Raw genomic sequence first — 23,694 nt, 5'->3', positions numbered from 1 at the left:
TATCCTTGTTATCCTTGTTAGCAAGACTTGAAGCCCCAAAGAAGGAATCTCACAATGTTTCTCATTCTGACATTCTGCTCTGTTGGGTTCAAAGGATGCAAAACTAAAACCAAACAGAGCAGCATGTAATATACCTGGCGATGGCTCACCTCATGGTGCCTGAAGAGACTCCAAAATAGGGGATAATCAGAGTACCAAACCACAGACTATGGAGCTCACTGTGTGCCAAGGCATCCATACTTCGCATCACGACCCAGCCACTCAGTCACACACCATGAACTGGTAATATATTTACCTGGCCATCTCATGAACTGCACTGTGGAAGGTAAAAAAAAAAAAAACCTACCCATAGTCTACCTGAACATATTTCACCAGAAACAGTGTGGCTGAGAGTTCTGAAAAAGGCTTTCACTTATTATGAAATATATGTGCATGTTACATGATAGTCCCTAACTGCCTGCTATACAAATATTCTTTCTACATGGTGTTCTTTTTTTAAGGATGAAAATATACTAGCAACTTATTTCAGAGGATTAAAACATTTAAGTGACTACAGCTAATGGAATCAAGTTACTATGAGGGTCAGGTTCCCAAACATGGGGGGATCTGTTTTTCATATTAATAAAAATAGTAAGTACCCCCTTGAGGAGGGAAAAAGAATCAATTCCTTGCATACAGCCAAGGGGACTTTAGGGGCTCCCATTTAATGAAGAAACATTCTTAAGAGCTCATTTTACTTTCTAAATTAGATTTCAAGTTTGGTGACCTGGTCAAATTCTGCAACAGTGAATTGTAAGAATTTTGATTTTGGGGGAGAGGCACTAAATGTACTCTATTGAATGAGGTTTCAAACATGTAAGGCTCTTCTTTTATTTTCAGAATTGGCTTTCTGAGATCACCAGGAACTATCTGTTCACAACGATAATGGAAGATACATTCTGTTCAATCACGAAACCTTTTCGCTACATCATCTTTCCAGTTGCAATCATTTTTGAAAAATTACTCATATGGAGTAATGGTTCACATATTTACCCTCTGCTTTAAACTGAATAAAAAGCCACAGGACTCCTACTCAACACCCCCACCCCAAATGCTTCTAAAATGGGGAAAGAAGGAGTTCCCCGAGATCTGTTTTCTGACAGCAGGGTACAAAAACTGTGCATCTATATACTCTTGAGGTAGAAGCTCAGTTTTGATCCACTGAAAAACAATCAGTTCATGATCACATGCATTAAGATATAAATAAAACTAATTATCAGATATGCCAACTTAGGATAAAATAACCTTAAATGCAAAATAAAGTACTGAAAAAGAAAATCAAATTATTTGGTCAAAGAAATTTTCAGGCCCTTTGACAGATACCTCAAGCAAATATATCTGGTGTGTATTTAAACTGTATAAATAGCTGGGAATTTGACAAATTATAAAGCCAGGAGAAAATATGATTAAATCACCTTTTATGAAAGCTATGGCATTTCTTATTACAAGGTTCAGAATTTGCTGGATTATCACTTCCTTTAGTCAAAGGTTCCCCAACCCAAGTCAAGATCTTGGCTTATCAGTAATCTCTGGGACGTCGCTCAGGAAGATTCAAACTACCTCGTCAGGGTTTATCCACAGGCAAATAAACGCTCCTCGTAGGTAGCACAGGATTTAATGTGCATCTGTTTCACGTTCTTTTAGACTTTGATGTACAGCATAACCAAGAACACAATTAATAGCAAGGGCGATTGTGTTGAGAATTGCAGAATTTGCCAGAAGGAACACAGTGCCAGGCTTTTCTGATTACTAATTTTAACTTAGTGTCAGCTGCTTTTGGAAAATTTTGTCTTCTAGGATGTAACTTCACCACTTGCTCTCACTCAAAAATCATTTCCAGTGAAAACAAAGACTATAATGGAATATAGCTAAATCTCTTCATGCAACTGCAATCTTTGCAGAAAAATTTGCTTAGCTGTGATCATGGGTTTTTTTTTCTTGAGGTCAAAAATCTGAGTCATCAAATCTGGCAATGAAAATCTGGCCATCTGAACAACTGGGTTAAGAGGGGTGAAGTGGATAGAGGGGCTGTAGCTTCAAGTATGTGTACTAATTTATCCATGTGTATATTCACTGTTTGCCTATCAATTCCCTCTGTCCCTCAAACAAATGGCTGCTGTTTCCTGCAGGTAGAAGCCTGTCTGGCTTTCTCAATTCTATCTGTAACATTTGATGGAACTTGCTTACTTGTCTCCTCCCACCTAACTGTAAGGGCTTTGATGGCACGAAGAGTGAGTGGCTCATTTATACTGTATCTCTGGTACCTGGCCATTTTCAATCAATCAATTAAAATTTTTGAATAAGTTCAAAATCATATTTAAAATGCTGTCTTAAGGGCAGCAGCCAATATTTTCAGAGATAGGCTATATCTTGTTGGATCTGCTAAAAACTGAGCTAATTTGGAGGCAGAGAAATCTCAGTCAGAATCTGGTTTTACCATTTGCTAACTGTAAACTTTGGCAGGTAAACTCATCTCTCTTAAACCTTTGTTTCCTCATGTTCAATGGTGATCATATTAGTACCTCGGGGTAAATGAGAGATAACAGTAGCTTGTTGGAGAGAATTAAATTAATAATGCACATGTAGTACATTGTCTTGCATCCAGCATGGAGTAGGCATTCCACAAATGTTAGCTCTTATGACTATTTTTAGAAATAACAATAAGGACAGCAACCAATAGACTATTAAAGATAGTCTGTGAGGCTGGTAAGAAAACATTTGAGAGATCTGTTTCAAGGAAATCACTTCTTGCCAGTCTCACAGACTCCAATATTCCAGGGCTACAATCCTTTGAGAGCTGAGATTTAAAACAAAATGCCACAGAGTAGTAAACAAGTTACGTCTGAGACCTGTGGTGGGGTGGGGAGCTGCAAACCCAGGGGAAAATAGAACTGGGCTGCCCCTCACCTGAGCAGCAGTGGAAGGAGGGTTTGCTTTTAGAATGAAGTGCTGAACTCTCCCACAGAGAGGAAAGGTTCAGGTCAGAGGACAAAACATAATGTAGGAGATTGGCCAGAGACAGACTGTGGATCGTGTAACTGTGTAATGAATTCAAAATTAACACTTACTTAACCACTCATCTGTTTTCAGTGACTTTGGAGGAGAGAGGTAAAAAGATTTTTAAAAATCAAGCCTGTCAGAGATATAATTAATTTAAAAATTAATATTAACCTAATAGGTAGATCATAAAGAGAATTCACTTAAAAACTCAAATACAGCAAGTCTGAGGTTGGTATATTTCCAGTTATATCTAATCCATGGCAAAAAGGGGCCAAAATGTTGGATTGAAAACAAAACAAAACCTTTTAACAAAACAGAAACTTTAGGTTTCCCATTCAACAAAAGGTTGAATCTTGCATTAGATAAAATTGGTATTAGTAATACTATATTCTTCTCTACCCAGAGATTCAGCAAACACCATCTCAGCTATCAATTAGCTCCTATTCTCACTTACCACTCTTTGAAAGTGTTTTTCCCTGCCACAGTATGAAAATTTTGATATCTTTCCTCTCTAAAATATTAGGGCTAATATCCAAATTGTATAGTAATTTAGGACGTATTCCTACAGTCATAGTCCATTCATATTTTCTTTCTATTTTTTAGAACATAGTACTTTGATTTCACTCTTAATATCAGGTAAAACTTTAAATAGTTTGCAAAATTCAGGAGACAATGAAGCTGTATCTCTTAACATGATATACAGATATGTTCTACTTAGGAAAAGAGATACTTTAATGATAAATATAATCTTAAATAAACTATTACAGTGTTGTCGAAAAAAAGGAGACAGAATAGTCTTTACGCCCTTAAAATATGCCTTAACACAAAAAGTGAAAGGCTTGTCAAAATGTTCTACATGGTGCATAAGAAACAGACAACTCTAAGAGCAAGAAGAGCTTTTAAATTTTATTTCAGTTTAGTTTAATTGTGGTATATAAATGACTCTAAGTCCACTTGTACTGGCTTGTATGTGGGATAAACAGCTGTGCCAGTGATTTCAGCTTATTTTAAGCTTGAGGATATAAAAATTGCTATGTAGAAAAGCTGCACCCCACCCTGCTAGTTAATTCTTCAACAATTTTACCCCCCATTTTCCGCTGAGATTGGATCTAAGTGCCCATTATCCCTGAGCCCTCGTCAGCATGGCTTCCGAGTCTAATTCCTTATGCACTCACCGTCAAGACGCAGGTAAAGGAAGTTCCGAAAAGCAAAGTAATCCTCCATGATGGTCATGAGAGACGTCATCTGGCAGAAAAGCAGCACGCGGTGATTAGTCGCTCTCAATTTTGGCAGAATACGATCAAGTAGCTCAAACTTTCCTGAGGCCCGATACAGCTCAGCCCTGAACCCAAAAATGCAAAACAAGAAGACAGTATTACTGCTGTCTTCTTGAAGTTTCCAGGAGAGCTTTGTTTTTCATATAGTGCCTTGTGCATAGTAAACACTCAATAAATAACTGTGGAATGAATGAATGAATGAATGAATGAATGAATATCTACTTCAAATCATTGAGAGCATTTAATGTAAAAAGAAAATATATTTATACGAAACTCACAGAGTGCATTTATTTATGCTAGATATGAAGATAGAAAAGAAAAGCCCTTCCTAATTCTTTCCTTCCTTCGTTTGTTCCTTCCATCCTATGTTTCTCTCTCATATGCACACACACACATATATGTTGTATTTCTTTAAATTCCTACTTATTAAGTATATAAAACTATTAAGTTAGGGCACTTAAAATTCATTCAAATACTTACTGATCACCTACTATATGCCAAGCATAATGCAAGGCATGCATATAGTGATAAACAATCTTTGCCTTCAAAATGGGTAATTACAAATTGTGCTAGGTATTAAAAAGAAAAATAGCAAGTTGCTATGAGAGAACTTATAGCAACATGTGTTATCTTCTTTAGATGACAGCAGAGTTTGGGAAACTTCAGCTCTGGCCTGTTTTTGTGAATAAAGTTTTATTGAAACAGCCATGCTCATTCATCTCTTTTGTCTATGGCTGCTTTCATGCTCTAAGGGCAAAGATGAATAGGTGTGACAGAGATTTTTTTAGCTCACAAAGGTGATAACATTTGAGATCTGGCCCTTTACAGAAAAAAAAAAAAATTGCCAGCCACTGGTTTATAGTGTCAGGGGTGACCTCACCGAAGAGATAGTTTGGCTAAAACCTAAAATAATGAACAAAAGGCAGCCAGGTGAAGAATGGGGGCCTAGGAGTAGAGAGGACAAATTTCCAGTAAGTAGAAAGAGTATGTGCAAAGGCCTTGAGAAGTAAAAGAGCCTGGTGAATCTGAGGAATTGAAAAATGGTGTGCATAGTTTAAATAAAAGAGAGTGGAGAATACCGGGAGTTGAGAAGCAGAGAGGTAGCACGTAGGAGTGGGAGCAGATCCTGTAGGGCTCTGCTTGCCATGCTGAACGTCTTAGTTTTAAGTGCAACATAAAGCCATTGTGGGGTTTAAACGGGGCAGTGACTAGAGCTGGCATTATCTTTTGAAAAGATCACCATGTACAATGCATGAAAATGAACTGTGGGATATGCAAGAGTTCTGTCTTACACGGAAACTGAAGTCAAAAGTATGACGGTAGTGGGTACTGCTGTCAGATGGAGAAGACTGTCAATCAGATAAAGTAAAGCCTTTTCTCCTCCATAATAAACCACTTTTCTCTAAAATCAACAGGGATGTGTTATATTATTAAAACTTAATTGTAGGATGGATATTGCTGGAAAAACTCGCCAGTGCACGTGCAGTCTATAACACTGAAATGTATCATTCGATAGCTGATTTTACGACATCTCTAAAAGACACATTTTCAAGTGTAGGTCTTCCCAACGTCCCTGCCCTGCTCTGAGAACTGTCCAGCAAACACCCCCGTGGCCAGCCATGTTTTCAATATGCCACTCTAACCAACCAGATGACACCAGGAGCGGCCAGAGGACCCAGTGGAAAAGGAGGCAAGTGAGACTCATGGCGTTGCTTCTGGATGGATTCCAGTTGCTGGTTCTCAGCCTAGTGACACAGCCTGCCCTTGGGACCCAAGAATGACCCCTATATCCTAATAATACCTTTTCCCTGGTGCAAAAGCAGTAAAACAGAGACTTTCTGTTAATACAAGTTTCTTTTTTGTTGTTGTAAGGCATGTATGATTCTTTTCAATGTCCACTGAAATGAAAAATATCTTATACAGACCATATTCTAACAAATTACTATAAAGCCATTCTTATTAATAGGAGACGAAACATTTCTACTCCTGCATGTTAATGTTAAATATCAACTTGAAATTTAATATGATTAAGTCCTCTTTGAGCCTAAGCTACACTGTTGGTTATAAATAACAACCCTCTGAAGCTTTGACAACATTTTTTAGAACCGGGATACTATTAAGTCTATTAAATGAGATCTATGTCCTTTTGAATAGCCACTTACTCAAGGCATGTAGTAATTTATGCCAGTAAAGTAAAAGAGAATGCTGATATCACTTTAACAACTTCTGTACCCTCTGCTGAGGAGAGAGGAGGGCTGAGGAGACTGGCAGTATATATTTGTGTGATAGGAAACACTACAGAGAGAAACGTTTAGGTAGGACCAACAAACTATTTTTGGAAGAAAAAAAATTTTTAAGATTTACCCATTGATGACCCCATTTGAATAGCCCAGGTGTTCAGCAAAGGATTCCTTTGAGAGAGAGAGATAAAGAAAAAGATTATAAAAAACCATATGTACTTATTAACCAAATGATTACTCTTTTAGTAATCCATATTTAACTATGCTCTATTTCTAGAGTATAGTTAAACAAAATAATAAATAAGCAAGAAATACTTGTTATAAGATGAACCAGAAACTCAATGTCTTTGAATTCAGACTTTTGTTCTGTCAGAAATGTATCCTGTTGAGTTTTGCGAATCTCTAGACTCTCACACTGAGGCAGCAGGGTTAGTTCACTCATCAAACAGTAATTAAACATCTACTGGCACAGGGCTGAGTTAGACAGGTGCTGGGGATCCAGAAACAACTAAAATATCTACCCCCAAGTAGCTTAGAGTCTAGACTAGAAGAAGAGTTTAAAATAAGCCCATCAGGACTAATATGTGCACAGAAATATACTGTGAAAATATTTAACAGTAAAAGTAATGGTGATCAAAAACTATAAATCTTAGTTTAGTGGGGTCCTAACATCCCTTTCATACTGTGCTTTTCTCTATTACAAATAAGGCCCTAAATGTACGCTGCTCCCTCAGGTGTCCAGCTTCTGCTTTTAAAATACAGAACTTAATCACCTAATTCCCATCTCACTGATTCTGTGAGAGAAATGCATTAGTGTTCTCTATGTGACTTTTCCATTCCTTCTCAAGGGAAGGAGAAGATGTCACACCTGCACATTAGCCACCAGCTGTCTCCCTTTTTTGCTTCTCTTCCTTCCACAATCACCAAAGCTTTTCTTCCCAAGGAACCAGATCTGTCACTTTGAGCTCTCGTCTCAAATATGCCCATTATCTGTGGTAGATAATGCCCAGCCCCTCAAAATGGTGCTCTAATGGCAAAATTAGTGCCGATGGACAATGACCCCAAATCCCACTCCAAACTAAAGAACCGCTCCTTCTCTCTCCACAGGAAGCCAATCCTGACTAGATTTTTAGGTTCCAACCCTATCTCTAAGCAAGGCTGTAAAAACCAGAGAGACAATATGTGTTGGTACATGGTGATAAGATGAGGAATCAGCATCATTTAAAAAATACGGTTCTCATTTCTGTGGTTTGAAGGTCCCAGGGGAGGCAGTGAGGCAAGCGAGAGACTGGGCTTCTGGGATGACTTCATATGAACACAAGTTGTGTTGGCGAACAAAACAAAGACGGAGGCAAAATGTACACACCATCTCTGATCCATAACTTAATACTTGAGCCAATAACTGTGGCTCCTGTTTCTAAGAACATGCTCCTGAGAGTTTTTTTATGTTACAAAAATTGCAAATCAAAGTCTCTTTTTCTATTGAAGGCTATTTAAAATGTAAACATGCATGCAGCGGAGGGCACATTACTTAATCTTAGCTCCTTTTACCGCTGCTGTCCCCCTCCACCCTTCCCAGGTGCCACAGACAGAAGCTTGAGGAGAGAAGGCGTCCTTCCCCTTCCTGACATGGCCTAGCATGTTTCGAAGGTTAATTTTTGTATGATAACCAAATAAAGTAAGATTGACATTCCACTTTCATAATTTCTGAGTCCTCAAACCCCTTTATATAGCAGAGTAAGTATCTTAAAATTGTTTTTAGGAAAAATGTGACAGTGGGTATGGTTAACCTGACATGACCCCATTTTCATTTTCATCATTAGACTTTCTTTTTGGCTCCCCCAAACCCAACATACACCTCCCACTAATTCATCAATACCTTATATCCGTTTAACATGTTATCAGTTTACAAGATGCTTCCTATGTTGCTTTTTTTCAAGTTCATCCTCCTGCCAGTCCTGTAATCCACCATCGTTGACGACAAGCCATGTACCCTAAAGCTGGTAGATGCTGAGTGATTTAAGCCAGATCACTACACGTAAGTTCCCTAAACTGACAGAGTTTCACCCCAGGAGGAACAATCCGAGTTACAAAGTGGCCTGGGGTATGGACTCACTGCACACTGGATTCTTCTTACACTATATAACTAAATAGCTGTAGCTTGTTAGTGGATTTTTTAGTGTTGTTGCTGTTGTCATTTTACTTAGATCTAGGGCTTTATAGTCTATAGATGCTCGGCCCTATGGACTTGAAGGCAACAGCAGTGGGAGGAGTCTTTCTGGTTCCCCACCGTAATTGGGACAGGGCTCCAGTACAGGGGGAGGGTGTGCAATAAACGCTCTTACCTGACAAGTGCAATTACCAAAAATGAGGGAGAAAAATAAAATCAACAAAGTCAAGAATAGTCAACCCCATTTTCACACCGTGATTAACAACTCTGAATTTCCCAGAACTTGTCAGGTATTGACTTTTTCATAAACCAGTGCAGACGCCCGAGCCATGCAGTGACTTGCTCCAGGCCCCGCCTGCTCATGTGCAGTAGTAGAAAGCAGGCGCTATGCCGGCAAAGAACCGCCACCAGAACCATCCGCGTCAGCAGCGGCGCTGAAAACTTGGAGACTGCAGTTGTGGTTCCTTTTCCTTCCTGCTCAAGTCAACTGCTCCGACTGGGGTGAAACTCGTCAATTTAGGAAACTTATTCACATGTAGTGAATAGGGCAAAAAATGTCCTCGCCCCTAAAAACAGCTTCTTAGAGACCAGAGTCAGTTTAAAAGCCTGAATTTACATCCTCATGATAGAAGCCAGAAGGGAAAAATACAAATCTAAGTGACAGGCCAAAGTCGGTGTCTTTTACAGAGAAAATATTTCAAGAACATCTTTTGTTTTCAACAGGTATAAATACATTATTTTAATATTTTTCACAGCATCTTTCTGAGAAACCTGGATATATTTATCATTATCTTCAATTTCAGAGCTGCTACCATAACAAGGCAATTCACAGTACTTACTGAAACACACATAATGAGCCATAGCTTACAACATTTTCTCACTATTTTAAACTCTTAGTTATAAAATTCCAGATGCTCAAGTGCTTGGTGCCAATAAGAATCAATAACCAGAAAATTCACATTTGTCAATTCTGCCCGTTTAAGCTATCAGACCATGTCGTTTCAACCTCCATACACGTTTTAACCTGTTTTATTTCTTATTTAAAAATTTCTTTAAGTCATATTAGTAGGAATAGCACAATCAGGATTAGAATCAAAACAGAATGCAGACTTACCTCGATGTGCTGAAACATATATGGGTGATTGCAGATTTTTCTCAACTGCATGATAGTATTCATAAGTGTCTTGGCACCTCCTTTCCCCTAAGAACAAGTAGAGTCAAAAGAGAACAAATTATTAACTGATCAGATATTTCCAACTTTTTAAAAGTGCGCTCTTATAGAAAGGGCAAAGGGCTGTAGGTCTTCTCAGGAACCTACACCTCTCGTTATAATATAACTCCTGTTATAATATAGCAGTTTCTGAGTTAGATATAACACCTTTCCTGTGACTAACTTATCCTCCAGGAAGGAATTACATCAAGTTGATGGGTTTGTGACATGACTGTCTATTCCCTAGGATTCTGGGGAGAAAAAAGCACAGAATAGATGCCCAAGGAATGAAACTGGATTTCAAAACCTTCTAAAATGCCATCCCACATTTAGCTGGAATAAGTTTTCTGCAGGAATGACATGAGCAGAGCTCACTATTTTGATATGAACATACTCCCTTCTTCCCGCCCCAATGCTGTTTACAGTTAAGAGTTTACACTTAAGAAATTGTATTTCACAGCTACAATAGCTACAAAAAAGATCCAGTAATTTGTTTTAACAAACTGGCATTAGCAGGATGCTTCCTGGGATTAGTCACTATCATGGCCATGAGAAGACATACGATGGCACCTTGAGTTCCATCATCTTCCGCCACGTACCTTCTTATCTTTCTCAGAACCATCTGTGAGGAGGATGCCTTTGGCTTGCATATGGCGATACAGAATCTTCTGCAGAGCTGACATGTCACACTTGATCACATATTCAACCTGGAGAAAAAAGAACAGTAAGTAAGAGCAGGAGAAAGAAGGTGCCTGTTGTGAGAACACAGTTGAAACATGGCTGCTGGTGGCACTCCTGGAGCCATGAGGGTACCTCCGTTTCCCCACATGGATTCCTGGAGTTGGGGGATGGGAGGGGATGGTAGAACAGACCACGGTCATCATTGCTAAAGGTATCATTATGACGATGGGGTCTTCAAAAGGTTATATGTAATTAAGGCAAGGGTAATGTTTTCTGAAATTTCTTGACATAGCCCATATTTGAGAAAGAGAATGGCTTGCAAACTGCTCAAATTCAAAGTTGTTCAATATAGCGTATCCTTTTAGTATTTCCTCTGTGTCCCAACTATACCTGCTTTTCATATGAACAGTTTTAGGAAAAACAGTGACTGGCCAATACCCTATGATTTTCTTTGTAAAACATTTTTTAAATGGTCATACGCGACTACTCCCAGTACTGGCCCTACAATGATACATATAACGGCCTTAAATTAACTATCATTAACCTTGTTTTTGAGAGATGAGAGGATACTACCTAATGAAGACAACAGGTAGAAAAGAACTAATCGATAGCTGGACTCAGCTTTATGACCACGTAATAGAAGGTAAGGCCTCATGTGCTTCCATTTGAAATGTTGCAAAAATCCAATTTAAAACAGTTAAAGAGAATTTACGTTCCTGTGGGTTAGCACACACCTGCAATACTTCTAGCATGCTCGTAATGCATAAAACCACCTTGATTACTTCCTATTATTGTTTTTCTTTATTAAAAAATCTTCAGAATACAAATGCGCAATTTTCATTATAAACGTCAGATTAATGCCTGGAAAACTGCAGAATGTGATTAAAAGTAAATCAGCGAGCTGCCTAATGTTTAATAAACTGATTAAAAATGATCAGGTTATTTTCAGCTCTGAGGGCCAAAGCTCTGAGGTCACAGATAAAGAGAAGTTGAATATTCATTCAATTGTTGTTTTAGAAGGAACCTGTCAAGCCTGATGGAACCGCAATTAATAGTCTTCTGCCCCTAGTTCTGATGCATCAAATCAGATTACAGAAAGGCTGGCTCTCTGGAAAAAAAGTTAAGAAAAGCAAGTGACCTACCATAAACTTGTTTTAGTTTTTAATGACCTTCTTGGCCGGGGCAGGGGGAAAAAAATTTCCAAGTTTGATAAATAAGGATGTACTAAATGCAGGCTTTGTGTTTTAGATGCCTGATGATGTATTTTTAAAGCACGACTTTTTCAAGAGCTGTTAACTCTCAATGAAATTTGATCATGGTGAGGAAAAATGTTAAACAACTTCAGACAAGTATAATCATAAAAATGGTATCAAGGGCTAATATTACTGAACTCTTTGTAGGAACCAGGCCCCGGGCAGAGTGCTTTATGTGCCTTCTCTCATTTCATCATTCAAGTGCTCTGAGAGTTACATTTAGAGTCCACATTTTACAAATAAGGAACCTGAGCATCGAAAAGGTTAACAGACGGACTCAAAATGATACAGCTATTTAAGGGTGCAATTAGGACTGGAAACAGAGTCCACTCTGTCACGCTCTACATTAAGGATGGCCCAGCAGACGTTCAGGCTGCTCAGTCCTACCCTGATGTTCACCTTTACAGGGGCTTCCCTGCTGGAAGAGACTGCTGGTGCTTGTTTTTAGGTGCCTTAGGGCACCCGTACACAGAATTAAATACAGAACCCTCTACCCTCTTCTTGTCAGTTAGCTACTGCTAAGTGCCGGAGGTGGGAAGTTTGAGAAGCAGGAGGCATGCATGATGACCCCATGCAGAAGGGATGCCAAACACCCCACAGAGGCCAAGGCAGCAGAAAGGCCTGCCCATCCCAGAGACCCTAACCTTCTGACCTTCTGACCTTCCTCCCTCACACTCTTAGGGGATATCAGAAGCTGGTTGGATATACATGACCAAAATCACAGTCACAAGCTTCTCAACTATATTCCATATGTGCTCCCTGTACCGTCCCAAACAACTCTAAGCTATTTTGTTTGATTTTGTACTTTTTTCTCCAGGCCTAGGGGGTTCCTTAGTCTTAGGTGCCTCCTTTCTAATCCTACTCTACCTTGAGGGCCTTTAAGATCTCCCACAATTGCCATATCTACCAGCCAAAGTCAATTTTCCCTTTCACTTCTCTCTAAGAGGTGGTTATTAAGCATTTTTTTTTTTTTTATTGCATTCCCTTATCAGGAAGACATGCTAAAGCACATCTTCTCAACACATGCACATATATTTATTTATGAATTATACACATGCATTAATGTTGTCTTAAGATACGAGTTACTTTTAGGGTATGGATCAATGTTAAAGGCAATTGATGTCTATCCATATTTCAGGGGGCCAATTTGATGGCATCTAATTTATTTTGGCCAATTCCAGTCCAATTACACTCCCATGTGGCTGATAAAAACTCATACTAGGAATAGAAGAGGCAGGAACACCTTTTTCTTATTGTTCACCTATTCTTCTTGTTTTCAATCTGCAATCCTTTGCAAAATCTTTGTAAGCCCTTTGTCCATTCTGGGGGCTGAGGGTATTAGTTTAGCTAAAATCAAATCATCCTAGATAATTTTATCTGGGTACAGGAAACCCACAATGCCTCACAACGGGCAGGAAGTACATGAACCTGGCTGTGAGGGTGAGTGATCTTTCAGATGCCCTGGGTAGTGGTGCCTCCTTTAACTCTCCCTGAGATAACCTACACAGTCTAACCCAGACATGTAACTGACTTTCTGATGTGTATGTACACAGTGTCGATCTGTACCTTAAATATCAATGCAACTTAAGTTTTTTTATGTGTAAGAGAAAAAATAATATAAATGGAAGTTCTAAAATCTTCTTTGCGCATCCCAATGGATTAATAGTAAGTACCTCTTTCCCCAAACACACGCTCCCTAGTATGTGTTCTAAAGACTCCTGCCCTAAAGTGCTTGAACGCCTGATCATTCATCCCAATGGGTTGGACGATGTCGCTTTGCACTGTCATGCTATCGTACGGGATGAGGTGATCTTGTCTCCACACCAAGTCTGCTGACCTCTCACATCATGCCTATTTCTGGTGTGACTCCTGCACCTTCTACCCCGGCCTGAGTGCAATGCAGTGACAGAGCAGACAATCAGATGGATGTATCAGGAACGGGACAGACTGAACAATTCTAAAGGAGACATACTGACCGACAGTGATGAGGCAAGGGAAGTGTCTATGATAATCATGTCATCTTAAACTCTGTTGGGTCTGAGTTCACCATTCCTCAAATGTGATGGCCCCTGATTAGAGCATGAACATGAGAGTTCCTCAAAATATGCTGGTGCTATAGGAAATGGTATCTATGAGTCTTTATTCTATAATTTGAACAAAGGGAGCCCCAACGGCTCTCACAAGTCAGGCTTGTGATATCACTACACAAGTCAGGCTTGTGAGAGCCGTTGGGGCTCCCTTTGTTCAAATTATATGTAAAACTGAGGTGCTGACCTCATGTGCATGATAATTATCTCCTAAGAATTCTTATTTTAGTAAAAGATCAAACTGGCCCCTATAAGGAGCCAAATTAGGTGATTCATTGGCCAAGGGTCTCCTCTCATCTAACCCTGTAAAAGTATTCAAGCTTTATTCACGGTTTCTGCCTGAATACTATTCTTTACTCCTAATTTCCCTTCTAAAAGGACGTATTATTGGAACGATGAACCTAGACTATTATATTTGATATATCACCACTTTCTGAATTGAGATTTCCAAACAATAAGATTAAATGAACAAAAACTCCCAGGTTCTGGGATCTATATAGCATGAGAGGGGAGCAAAGTAATGATTAAATATATCAAGTGGTCTAAATTTGTATATAATGAATATAGAAGTTGCTCATTTAAACAAAACTTTCTGGTTGTTTTACAGAGATTATATCAAAATCAGGGTCAATTTTAGGTAGCTCAAGCTCCAGTTAACCTCAGGCACTGTACACATATCATAGTATATTTAGACATCAATATGTTCATAGCCAACTTCAAGTGCAGATGGTTCTTGATTATACGAATTAAAAAGAAGAGAGTCGGCGCAGACGACCTCACATGGGAGCTAAATTGGAAAAACAACTTTTAACTAGCTTAAGTTGTGTTTTATATAATCACTTTTCTACGAATCGCCATTCTGTCCTAAGTGTAAGGAATGGAGTTTACGCCAGCAGCTAGGTGGTGGCGTCAGGGGAGGTGGGGACAATACATTCTCTTGCTCATTAGGTGTTTCACTAGACTTGTAAAATTATGAAATATCCATTGATTAAAACAAATTTTTATTATGTACTTATTCATTAAAACTAATCTTTCTGTGAAGTAGAGCTCCATTTATCAAAATGTGGCCCTCAGATGCCTGCTTTAGTTTCAGCTGAGTAAGTAGAGGTTTCAGAGGTCCCTCTAGCTATACTAAACAGAATTACTGGGCTAAGGTTGGCATTCTGTATCTTCAAGAATTATTCTATCATAAAAGCCAACAATAAGAAAAGAAACAATCCAATGAAAAAAAACAGGCAAGATTTGAGCATCACTTCATCAAAGAAGACATGTGGAGGCCAAATAAGTACATGAAAAGATGCCTAAGATCATTCAGCATTCAAGAAATGCAAACTGAATTTACAGGATATCACTACACATTTATTGAAATGGCTAAACATGTTAAAAAATTGACAATACCTGACAAGCACTGATGAGAAAGTGGAGAAAATGCAACACTCATACATTGCTGGTGGGACTACAAAATGGTTCAGACAGTTTAGAAAACAATTTGGAAATTTCTTAAAAAGTAATGTATACATTTACCATATGACCAAGCAACCCTACCCCTAGGTATTTACTCAAGCGAAATGAAAACCTATCTTTACACAAAAACGTGTACACATGTTTATAGCAGATTTATCCATAATTATCAAAAACCAGAAACAATCTAAATGTCCCTCAACCAAATGAATAAGCAAACTCTGGTACATCCACATAATAGAATACCGTTCAACAATAAAAATGAACCAACTATTGATATATGCAATGACTTGGATGAATCTCAAATACACCCTGTTGAGTGAAAGAAACCAGATGCAAAAGGTTTGATGAGACATTCTTTCTGAATCCATTCATACAACATTCTCAAAAAGGCAAAAATATAGGGATGGAAAACAGATTAGTGTTTGCATGAGGCTAAGGGTAGGGGTTTGACTAAAAAGCAGTAGCACCAGGGAATTTTTTTTTGGGGGGGGTGTGGCGGGGGGAGGTCTAGAATAGAATTGCTCTGTATTTTGATTGTGGGTTCGGTTAAACATAACTATGCAGTTTTCAAAACTTCTAGAACTATGTACCCAAAAGAGTAAATTTTATTATACGTAAATTAAAATATAAAATTAAAAAATACTTCCCTAACCGATTCTTTTTCACACAAACATTTGAAAATTATTGCTATGGAATATTTATAGTTAGCCTTATCCTGCCATCAGCCATAATTCCTTTCTGGATTCTTTACACAGGCTGAGAAAGACATACATGTTGTTTGTGGCTATAAGCATATGGTGGCAGAAAAAAAACTCTTTACCCCCAAGGATGACACTTAAATGGCCAATTTTCCCCTGGTTTAAAAAAAAAAAAACATCCTCATGAGGCAGAAAAAAGTACAGAATGACCAATGGCCAAACCACATCAACAAGGCCACATACCTAGGCAAAGTGATTAGTTTCCCCATTGGCCTTGAAAGGTTTATGGGGACAGAAAGGTGGGAGGGCCACAGAAAGTGCAAGGACAAGAGAACAGTAAGAAAGAAGTGAATAGGAAAGTAGAACTCTCCATTAATAATAGAAATAGCAGCATGAGTAGAAAATAAAGAATATGGTAGCAGCAGCCGTCACTAGTTGAGTGCTTACCATGTGCCAGGCACAGTAGTATGAGCATTACATCTATCTAATCCTCTCAACAATTCTATGAATCTGGTATTATTTATTTTCTAGCTCACTGATAAGAACACTGAGGGCTACTAGGTTAACTGACCTGCCCGAGTTCACACAGTTAGTAAGAGACAGAGAATACCATGGAGACCCTTGTCTACTCTGATGGCAGAGTCCATGATTTCCACTCAACAAAGGTGCCTCCAGCAAAATGTAGCTTATCCATAGGTGACATACCACATACAGGGTATTTAATATACCTCAAACATAATGCTCTAGGTATTTATACAGGAAACATACTCTTGAAAAGTTAATTTTAACTTTTTTTTAAGTTTATTAATACTCAGGGAGCTCTCTTGTGGAAAGAACTGTAAAACGAATGCTTTAGCAAAGAATTCCTTTGTGATATAACTGATCACCCCATAATCCTTATGCTGCAAAAGTTTGGATTTTATATAACGGATTTTCTTAAAACAGGGTATGCTTTCAATTTGTAACGCGTTTTAAAAATCTATCTCTATTAGCCAGTCCTGGAACAAGAAAGCAAGATTAAGAAGTTTCACAGAATGAATAAATGAAGGACTTTAGTTAATTACCTTTTATTTTATATCTCTTATAAAGAAACAAAAGGTACTGTGGGGCAAATTAAAGTCTTTAACACTCCATCTCTATAACTTGCAGGATCTTGGTAACACTGTACAGGGAAGCAGCTCCAGGCAACCAGGTAACCACTGTACCCATTCCCCAGTTTATCAATTCAGTAACTAAACTCCATATTAAACAGAAAGGGGGTTGTCCAAAGAAGCCAGGACAACAGGAAGTCAAAGAAATATCAACAGCATTCAATCCCCAAGATGAGTTCACTAGCAAAATAAAATACTTAAATATTTAGGCTTTTGCTGGAATAACATGGTATAAAAACGATGTTTATTTTAAATTTTCTTCAACTGTTAATGAATAGGGGATTAGAGAACAAAATTCTCTCTCTGCAAAGTGATCAATTTTGTACACTATTTGCAACTCCCCCTTAAAAAAAAAAAGAACAGGATGAAACAATCTGTCCAAAAAATAGAGACATTACACAGAAAAACACAATGATGCAAAATAACACATTTCAGAATTGGCTCATCTAAAGAGAAAACACAAATCAAAATATCTCATGCTACAAATAGTATACAATGCCAAACAATCTATCTTTAAGAGAATAAAACTTAGAACTCAAATGTGTATGGTTCCAAAATATAATCAGAAACATATTAAACTAATATCCATATCCAACCAAAAAGTGTGGAGCTAAGGACTCAAAAGGCATTCTAAAGCACTGAAAACTCAGCATCCACGAAGCAATCTGAAAAATACTCACTTAAAATGTTCACAGGAACTTAATTTTTACAGTGTTGGACAAAACCTATGCCCAAGAATAATTAGATGATGGATCTGTAATTTGCAGGAACTCTATTTTTCACTTGCTATCAGAACGGTGACATCACAAGTATCAAACACTAAATACGTTTCCGGCAAACTTGGTAAGTGTTTACTAGGCCCTTTTTTAATGAATGTTAAGTCCCAAACTCAAATCCTTATTTGGCTCGCAAACAGAACACTTCTGTGGCGCCTGCAGGATTGAACTCAGTGAGGTTAGTAACTTCAAAAAAAAAAAATCTAAAATTAACATTCAATGTTAATTAACATACTGCTAAATTGCCATAAGTTAAAATTAAAATATAATGAGACTCAACGAAGTTGGTAATTTTATAAAATCTGCCCCAAATTGAAACCAGGCTGAATCTACACTAAATCTTCTAGCTCAGGGGTCCCCGATCCCCAGGCCGCAGACCGGTATCAGGTCCGTGGCCTTTTAGGAACTGGGCCACACAGCAGGAGGCGAGGGAAGCTTCATCTGATTTTGCAGCCATTCCCCAGCACTAGCATCACCGCCTCAGCTCCACCTCAGATCAGGCATTCGATTCTCATAGGAGTACCAGCACCTGGTGCCAAAGAGGTCAGGGATGGCTGCTCTAGCTCTTTCAAGCAAGACAGTATCTGAAGGTCTTTCCAAGAGACCTGTAACTAAAATACAAGCATGCTGGTTTAGAAATCCAATTCCAGGTGCAGGTACTTCAACTATGTCGGCAGGGTAAGAAAGTACAACTTTTGTACTTGCAACATACTTTTTCTGGAAGCTGGGATTCAACTTCTTTCTTCAGTCTCCTCAGTAAAAATGGTCTCAGGACCTTATGCAGGCGCCTGATGATCAATATTGTTTCTTCTTCATTTAAGTCCACCTACATGAGAACCACAGGTGAATTTGATTTTTTTAAAAAGGATGTTTTATGTAATAATGCTTTATGTTATACTTATTCATTTCATTATATGATTGAAATTTTACATGTATTAAGGCCAGGTTTATACCTGGTCCCGTACATGTCAGAATTCCCACCTGCCTACCAGGTGGTAATAAGAAGGCCTCTAAATGGGTGTTTGTCTTAATGCCGAGTTTGTGGAAAAGGGCTCATAAGCTACCAGTTTTATATCAGTAGCGTTAGGGAATACAACGGGCAATAAAGATTGACTGAAGACTGAGCTAGAACACGAGTAGAGGGGCAATAGTTAATGTGTTCTTACTTAAAGTTGAAGCATTAAGTTAGACTCTTTGTCCCAGAAGCAGAAACATACCAAGGGAACAAGGCTTGAACATGAAAATGAAAACAAGAGTAAGTAGATCCAATTTATGTTGGTGGGTTTATAAGACCCTCTACCTCATGCTTCCTATTTTCTGCTCTGCTCTTATTCAAGTTCAGTCATATTTATAAAAATCCTCTGCTTTCTCTTTCTTCTGGTAACCTCTATAGGGCAGAGTTAATTGACTTTACTTTTTACAAATGGGTGAGCTAATTAATTACTGACAAAAGGCCAAGATACCTCAAAATTAAAGGGCTCAATAGCTCCAACGTAAATTTCCCTAAAGCATTCTTAGTGGTTTTTCATTCCTATCATTAAGAAATCAAAAGGACATGTACCCATGTCTTCCTTTCATAAATGAGCTCTAAGAGGAGACAGATAGTAGGAAAAATGAAAATAAGAAATTTGAAAATGGCTAACTGCAGGATTTGAGGAGTATTTATATACATACGAAACTGAGGCTCATACTAAAATCTGAAAAAATGTGTACGGAAAATCAGTGTAAACTAGTTCAGTTCTACACACAAACTCCTTATGTAGAAATAGTTTAAAGGAAAGCCCAAGTCTATAACAGGGAAATATTTGTTTTAAGATGTGTGTTCAGTTGGTTGAGCTGATCTGGTCAAAAATTTAGTAAATATCCCTATATTCATCCTCACTGTGGCCCATAGCGGTTAAGCATTCCACCATCAAGAATGTTCTCTGGTGTCCTGGTTAACATGTTGGCAAAAGAGAGAGGAGTTCGGATACTCCACACATCACTAGGTCCATTTTCTTCAGAGGGGAAAACACCCTGGAATGAGAACATCTCCACTCACTGACTAGCTTGGTAAAATAAGTGACATTATAAAACGCCCTGTGGGTTTTCTGTCACTCTAATGTTCTCAGCTCTAGGTCCTTTAATTTCATTTCATTGCAGTGGAAAAAAACCAAAGTTAGATCAGTACCCTTTCTCCGGTCATGGCGAATGGAGCATTAAACCACTGTTCGAATGTGCTGCAGCTCTTAAAGATTGTGGGGAGGAGGAAGTTGAGGAGGGCCCAGAGCTCTGGGAGCTTATTCTGCAGTGGGGTCCCAGTCAAGAGGATCCTTCTGGGGGCTACGTAGTGAGTGTTCAAGACCTGAGTCAGCTTGCAGTGGTGATTCTTCATTCGGTGGCCTTCATCCACGATCATGTATTTCCACCGAATCTGTGACATGAGAGGAAGGACCAACATGTGGTGAGCAAGGCAAAATACAACTATTTCCAACACGCAAGTGGCGGAGTGGAAAACCAAAGAACCCATCCTTGGTACAAGACAGGGTGTGATTCTCCTTAAGATAAGAGAATCTCAATAGCCTATTTCCCATACCTGATAGATCATGTAATGCACCATGTAATAATGGAAAGTTAAAGCAACACTGTTACTTACGGGCCATGTAACTCCAAATCACCCTTTCACAAAGAAGGAAACTTGGGCCCAGAATGAAATGGTTGGGCCAGGACCAGCTCCTGTGTCTCTTCATCCAGTACTCCTTCTGTTAAAACTATATCATGACAGCTATCTCAGATTTAGTTGTCATGCTACCTCTGCTCCTAATAAGTACAGAATACAGCTCTCCACTCAAAGCAGAAGTTAATGACTGCTCTTTCCAACATCACCTATAGCCGAGATACTCTGGCTTCTTGCCTTCTTTTCTATTACATTGGCTGACTACTGCCGTTAGGGCCTGGCTCGGTGTTCTTTCTTTCTTTTTTTAAATTTGAACTAGTTGCTAACATTTGAGGTTGGAATACTTCACATAAAAATCTGGACATCCAGCTTCTTCTAAAAAATTGCAAGATCTAGCAACCTGGACTCTCTCAGTTCACATATATGCCTTACCCACCAGGTCCTTACTTGCCAGACCTACGACCCTGTTTTAAGACCTCTACAATGAAATAATATACTCACCGGCAGAGAGGGCAATGCTAAAATATCATTCCTCTATTTATGCCAAACCTTCAGAATTAAATACAATCTACTCCCACAGCATGACTCTCACTTCAAAAGAAAAGAATGACCATATGACATGATCCTTCCTAAGTCTACAAACAGTCCTCCTCCTCTCTCGCATTTTACCTTTCGGCTCTCTTCAAGGTCACTGTTCTCAGTTTCTTAAAGTGTGAACAATGAGGAATGTTCCACTAAGCCTATCCATTCCCTACAAAGCAGTGGCTATGGCCAAGAAAAGCATCTGGTGCTCAGATGTCCCTGGATCCTGCTGCAAAGCTCCTAGAGAGAGGAGGGAGATGAGCAAAGTATGCTATATAGTCCTCGCCTTCCTCATATAGACACACCAAAAAAGTCAGGGGAAAAGAAAGAAAACTGTCAGTCAAGCTGGGATGTTTGGGTAAGAGAAACTACCAAGAGTTTTTGTGTTTTTTTTCCTCTGCCATCTCTAAGAAAAGTGTTTAATTAGGATTGTACAAAATTGTCCTAAACTTACCAACAGCATAAAAAAGGCCAGCAGATAAAATGTATTTAAATAAATATTCTAAATCTACTTCCCTGCCTAATTTAGCTTATGAAATAATAAACAAGGAATCAAAGGCCTTAGATTTTTCTATTGGTTCTACTACTAATTAGGTCTTTGAAGCACTTGGAAAAAAATTACTACCCCTTTCTATATCTTTATTTCTCCAGTAACAAATAAAAGCAAGACACCTCGTTACCAGGCATCCCCGATGAGTTTTGAAATACATACGCAGAAGACATGAAATGAATTTGTTTTAAAGGATCGCAAATGTATGAACACACTCCCATAGTAATACTGAAAACACACCATTTATGACACTGCCAAATTCATCTCTGAGTATGAGGAACAGGAACACAGCCCTGTTACCAGTGCCATCTCAATTATTAAACCTCCCCTGGGAACACAATTGCTTTATGTTATTTCCTGTGATGCCATGCAGGGAACACTCAGTTCCAAGAGCAAAGGTTTAGTGCAGAGACAGAACGAACCCCAGAAATGGGGATTCTGTTCAATTCTGGCCATAACTTAGTTTCATATTATACTGCTTTCAAAACACCACAGGGCAAAAGAAATGACTAAAGAAAAAAAAAGTTTTCATATTTGCTCCATGAAATAAACTACTTCCATCATTCTACATGAATGTATTAGGAGGCAAGATTATATAAATGAAAAAAATATTTATTTTATGGCTGAAGGACAACTTAGGACATACAAATCAGGAGACATGTAGGTTGCAGGTAGAAAATAGCTCTTTCCCAGGTCCAAATAGTCACAGAAATAGCCCAGAGTAATTTGAACAATAATAGCTCATTATCTTACCAGGAAAAAACCTAAAATAGGGATAGCAGAAAAGCCGCAGCTCAGAGGAATGTTCATATGGAGAAGACCATATGGTGAGGTGCCTACTCGTCTTTGGAGAGATGAAGGCACAAGAGAAATGAAGTTACGCTACTGACAATAACCCAGGGCAACAAAAACAATTATTTCTTCCAACAGCACGTTCAGGGCCACTGAAGAGAAAAACAGCTGTGGAAAGAATCCAGGTGAATTTTTTTAAGAGATGTAAACTAATTAACTATGAGAGGATAGGTAAGAGCCCCAGGATCAATGACATACACACAAAAATAATATACGTAGAATACCCATGACTAAAATGTATCTGACCTGAGAAAAAAAATAGAGAGAGAGAGAGAGAGTGACATTTAACGATCAAATTATACTGGTGAGTACAATATCAGGAATACTTTACACTCCAGTGTGATGGTCCATATTAGAGATAAAAGAAAATTTTTAAATATACCTTTGCAAGAATGTGCTTGTCTTTTATAATGTACTCATAAGTAGTCAAGAGGACGTTGAATTTGCCACTCCGTAGCTGGGGGACAAGGGAGCGCCGCATAGCGGGGGTGCCCTGAATAGAAAGAAAAAAATATATATATATATTACCCAGTGGAAGTATGTGTGTGTTATTTCTCACTATTCAGAGGTTAATGGAGCCCAGACACATGACTACAAATTGCACACATATGCATTATCATGTGTGGATGCATTATCCATGAAGAAAGTGCTCGGCAAAATCGCACAGGTCTGTACACTTTTCAGACTCTTATATAGAGGGGCTTTCCTACTGAAAACTGAGAGGAAAGAAAGAAAAGGAAATTACAGTGACCTCGAGGTACCAGAGAATCCGCTGCTCTGCTAAAAGGCTCCATTTCTATGGGAGCCTACAGCAGGCGGCCCGGGCACCTGGGTAATTGCCTAACTTTGCAGGAACAGTGGGCCCGGCAGCAGCCGACAGTGAGCCAGGCAGCAGCACACAGAATGTGCGATATTTGTCATTTGTATTACTCTCATCAGAAACCTTGCAATATGATAATTAACAATTTTCTTCTGCATTTCACTATCTGAAAGTAATTATGGTTTATT

The 23,694-nt window shown here is 38.7% G+C and overlaps 1 protein-coding gene across 5 annotated transcripts in view; it reads right to left on the bottom strand.

Annotated features, from left to right (window-relative positions):
• SMARCA2 (SWI/SNF related, matrix associated, actin dependent regulator of chromatin, subfamily a, member 2) overlaps positions 1-23,694 on the bottom strand; it is a 164,151-nt gene that overhangs the window by 73,725 nt on the left and 66,732 nt on the right. For all 5 annotated transcript variants that reach the window (XM_011379109.2, XM_011379110.2, XM_023522681.1 and 2 more), the window contains 7 exons: positions 23,069-23,179; positions 20,217-20,459; positions 18,759-18,872; positions 10,536-10,643; positions 9,841-9,927; positions 6,681-6,727; positions 4,215-4,381 (listed from right to left, as the gene is read on the bottom strand). In XM_011379109.2, coding sequence (XP_011377411.1) covers positions 4,215-4,381; positions 6,681-6,727; positions 9,841-9,927; positions 10,536-10,643; positions 18,759-18,872; positions 20,217-20,459; positions 23,069-23,179 — 877 coding nt within the window. The remainder of the gene's footprint in view (positions 1-4,214; positions 4,382-6,680; positions 6,728-9,840; positions 9,928-10,535; positions 10,644-18,758; positions 18,873-20,216; positions 20,460-23,068; positions 23,180-23,694) is intronic.

This window comes from Pteropus vampyrus, unplaced genomic scaffold, assembly GCF_000151845.1.
Source record: "Pteropus vampyrus isolate Shadow unplaced genomic scaffold, Pvam_2.0 Scaffold354, whole genome shotgun sequence".
NCBI lineage: Eukaryota > Metazoa > Chordata > Mammalia > Chiroptera > Pteropodidae > Pteropus > Pteropus vampyrus.
This window is presented reverse-complemented; position numbering and strand designations above follow the sequence as displayed.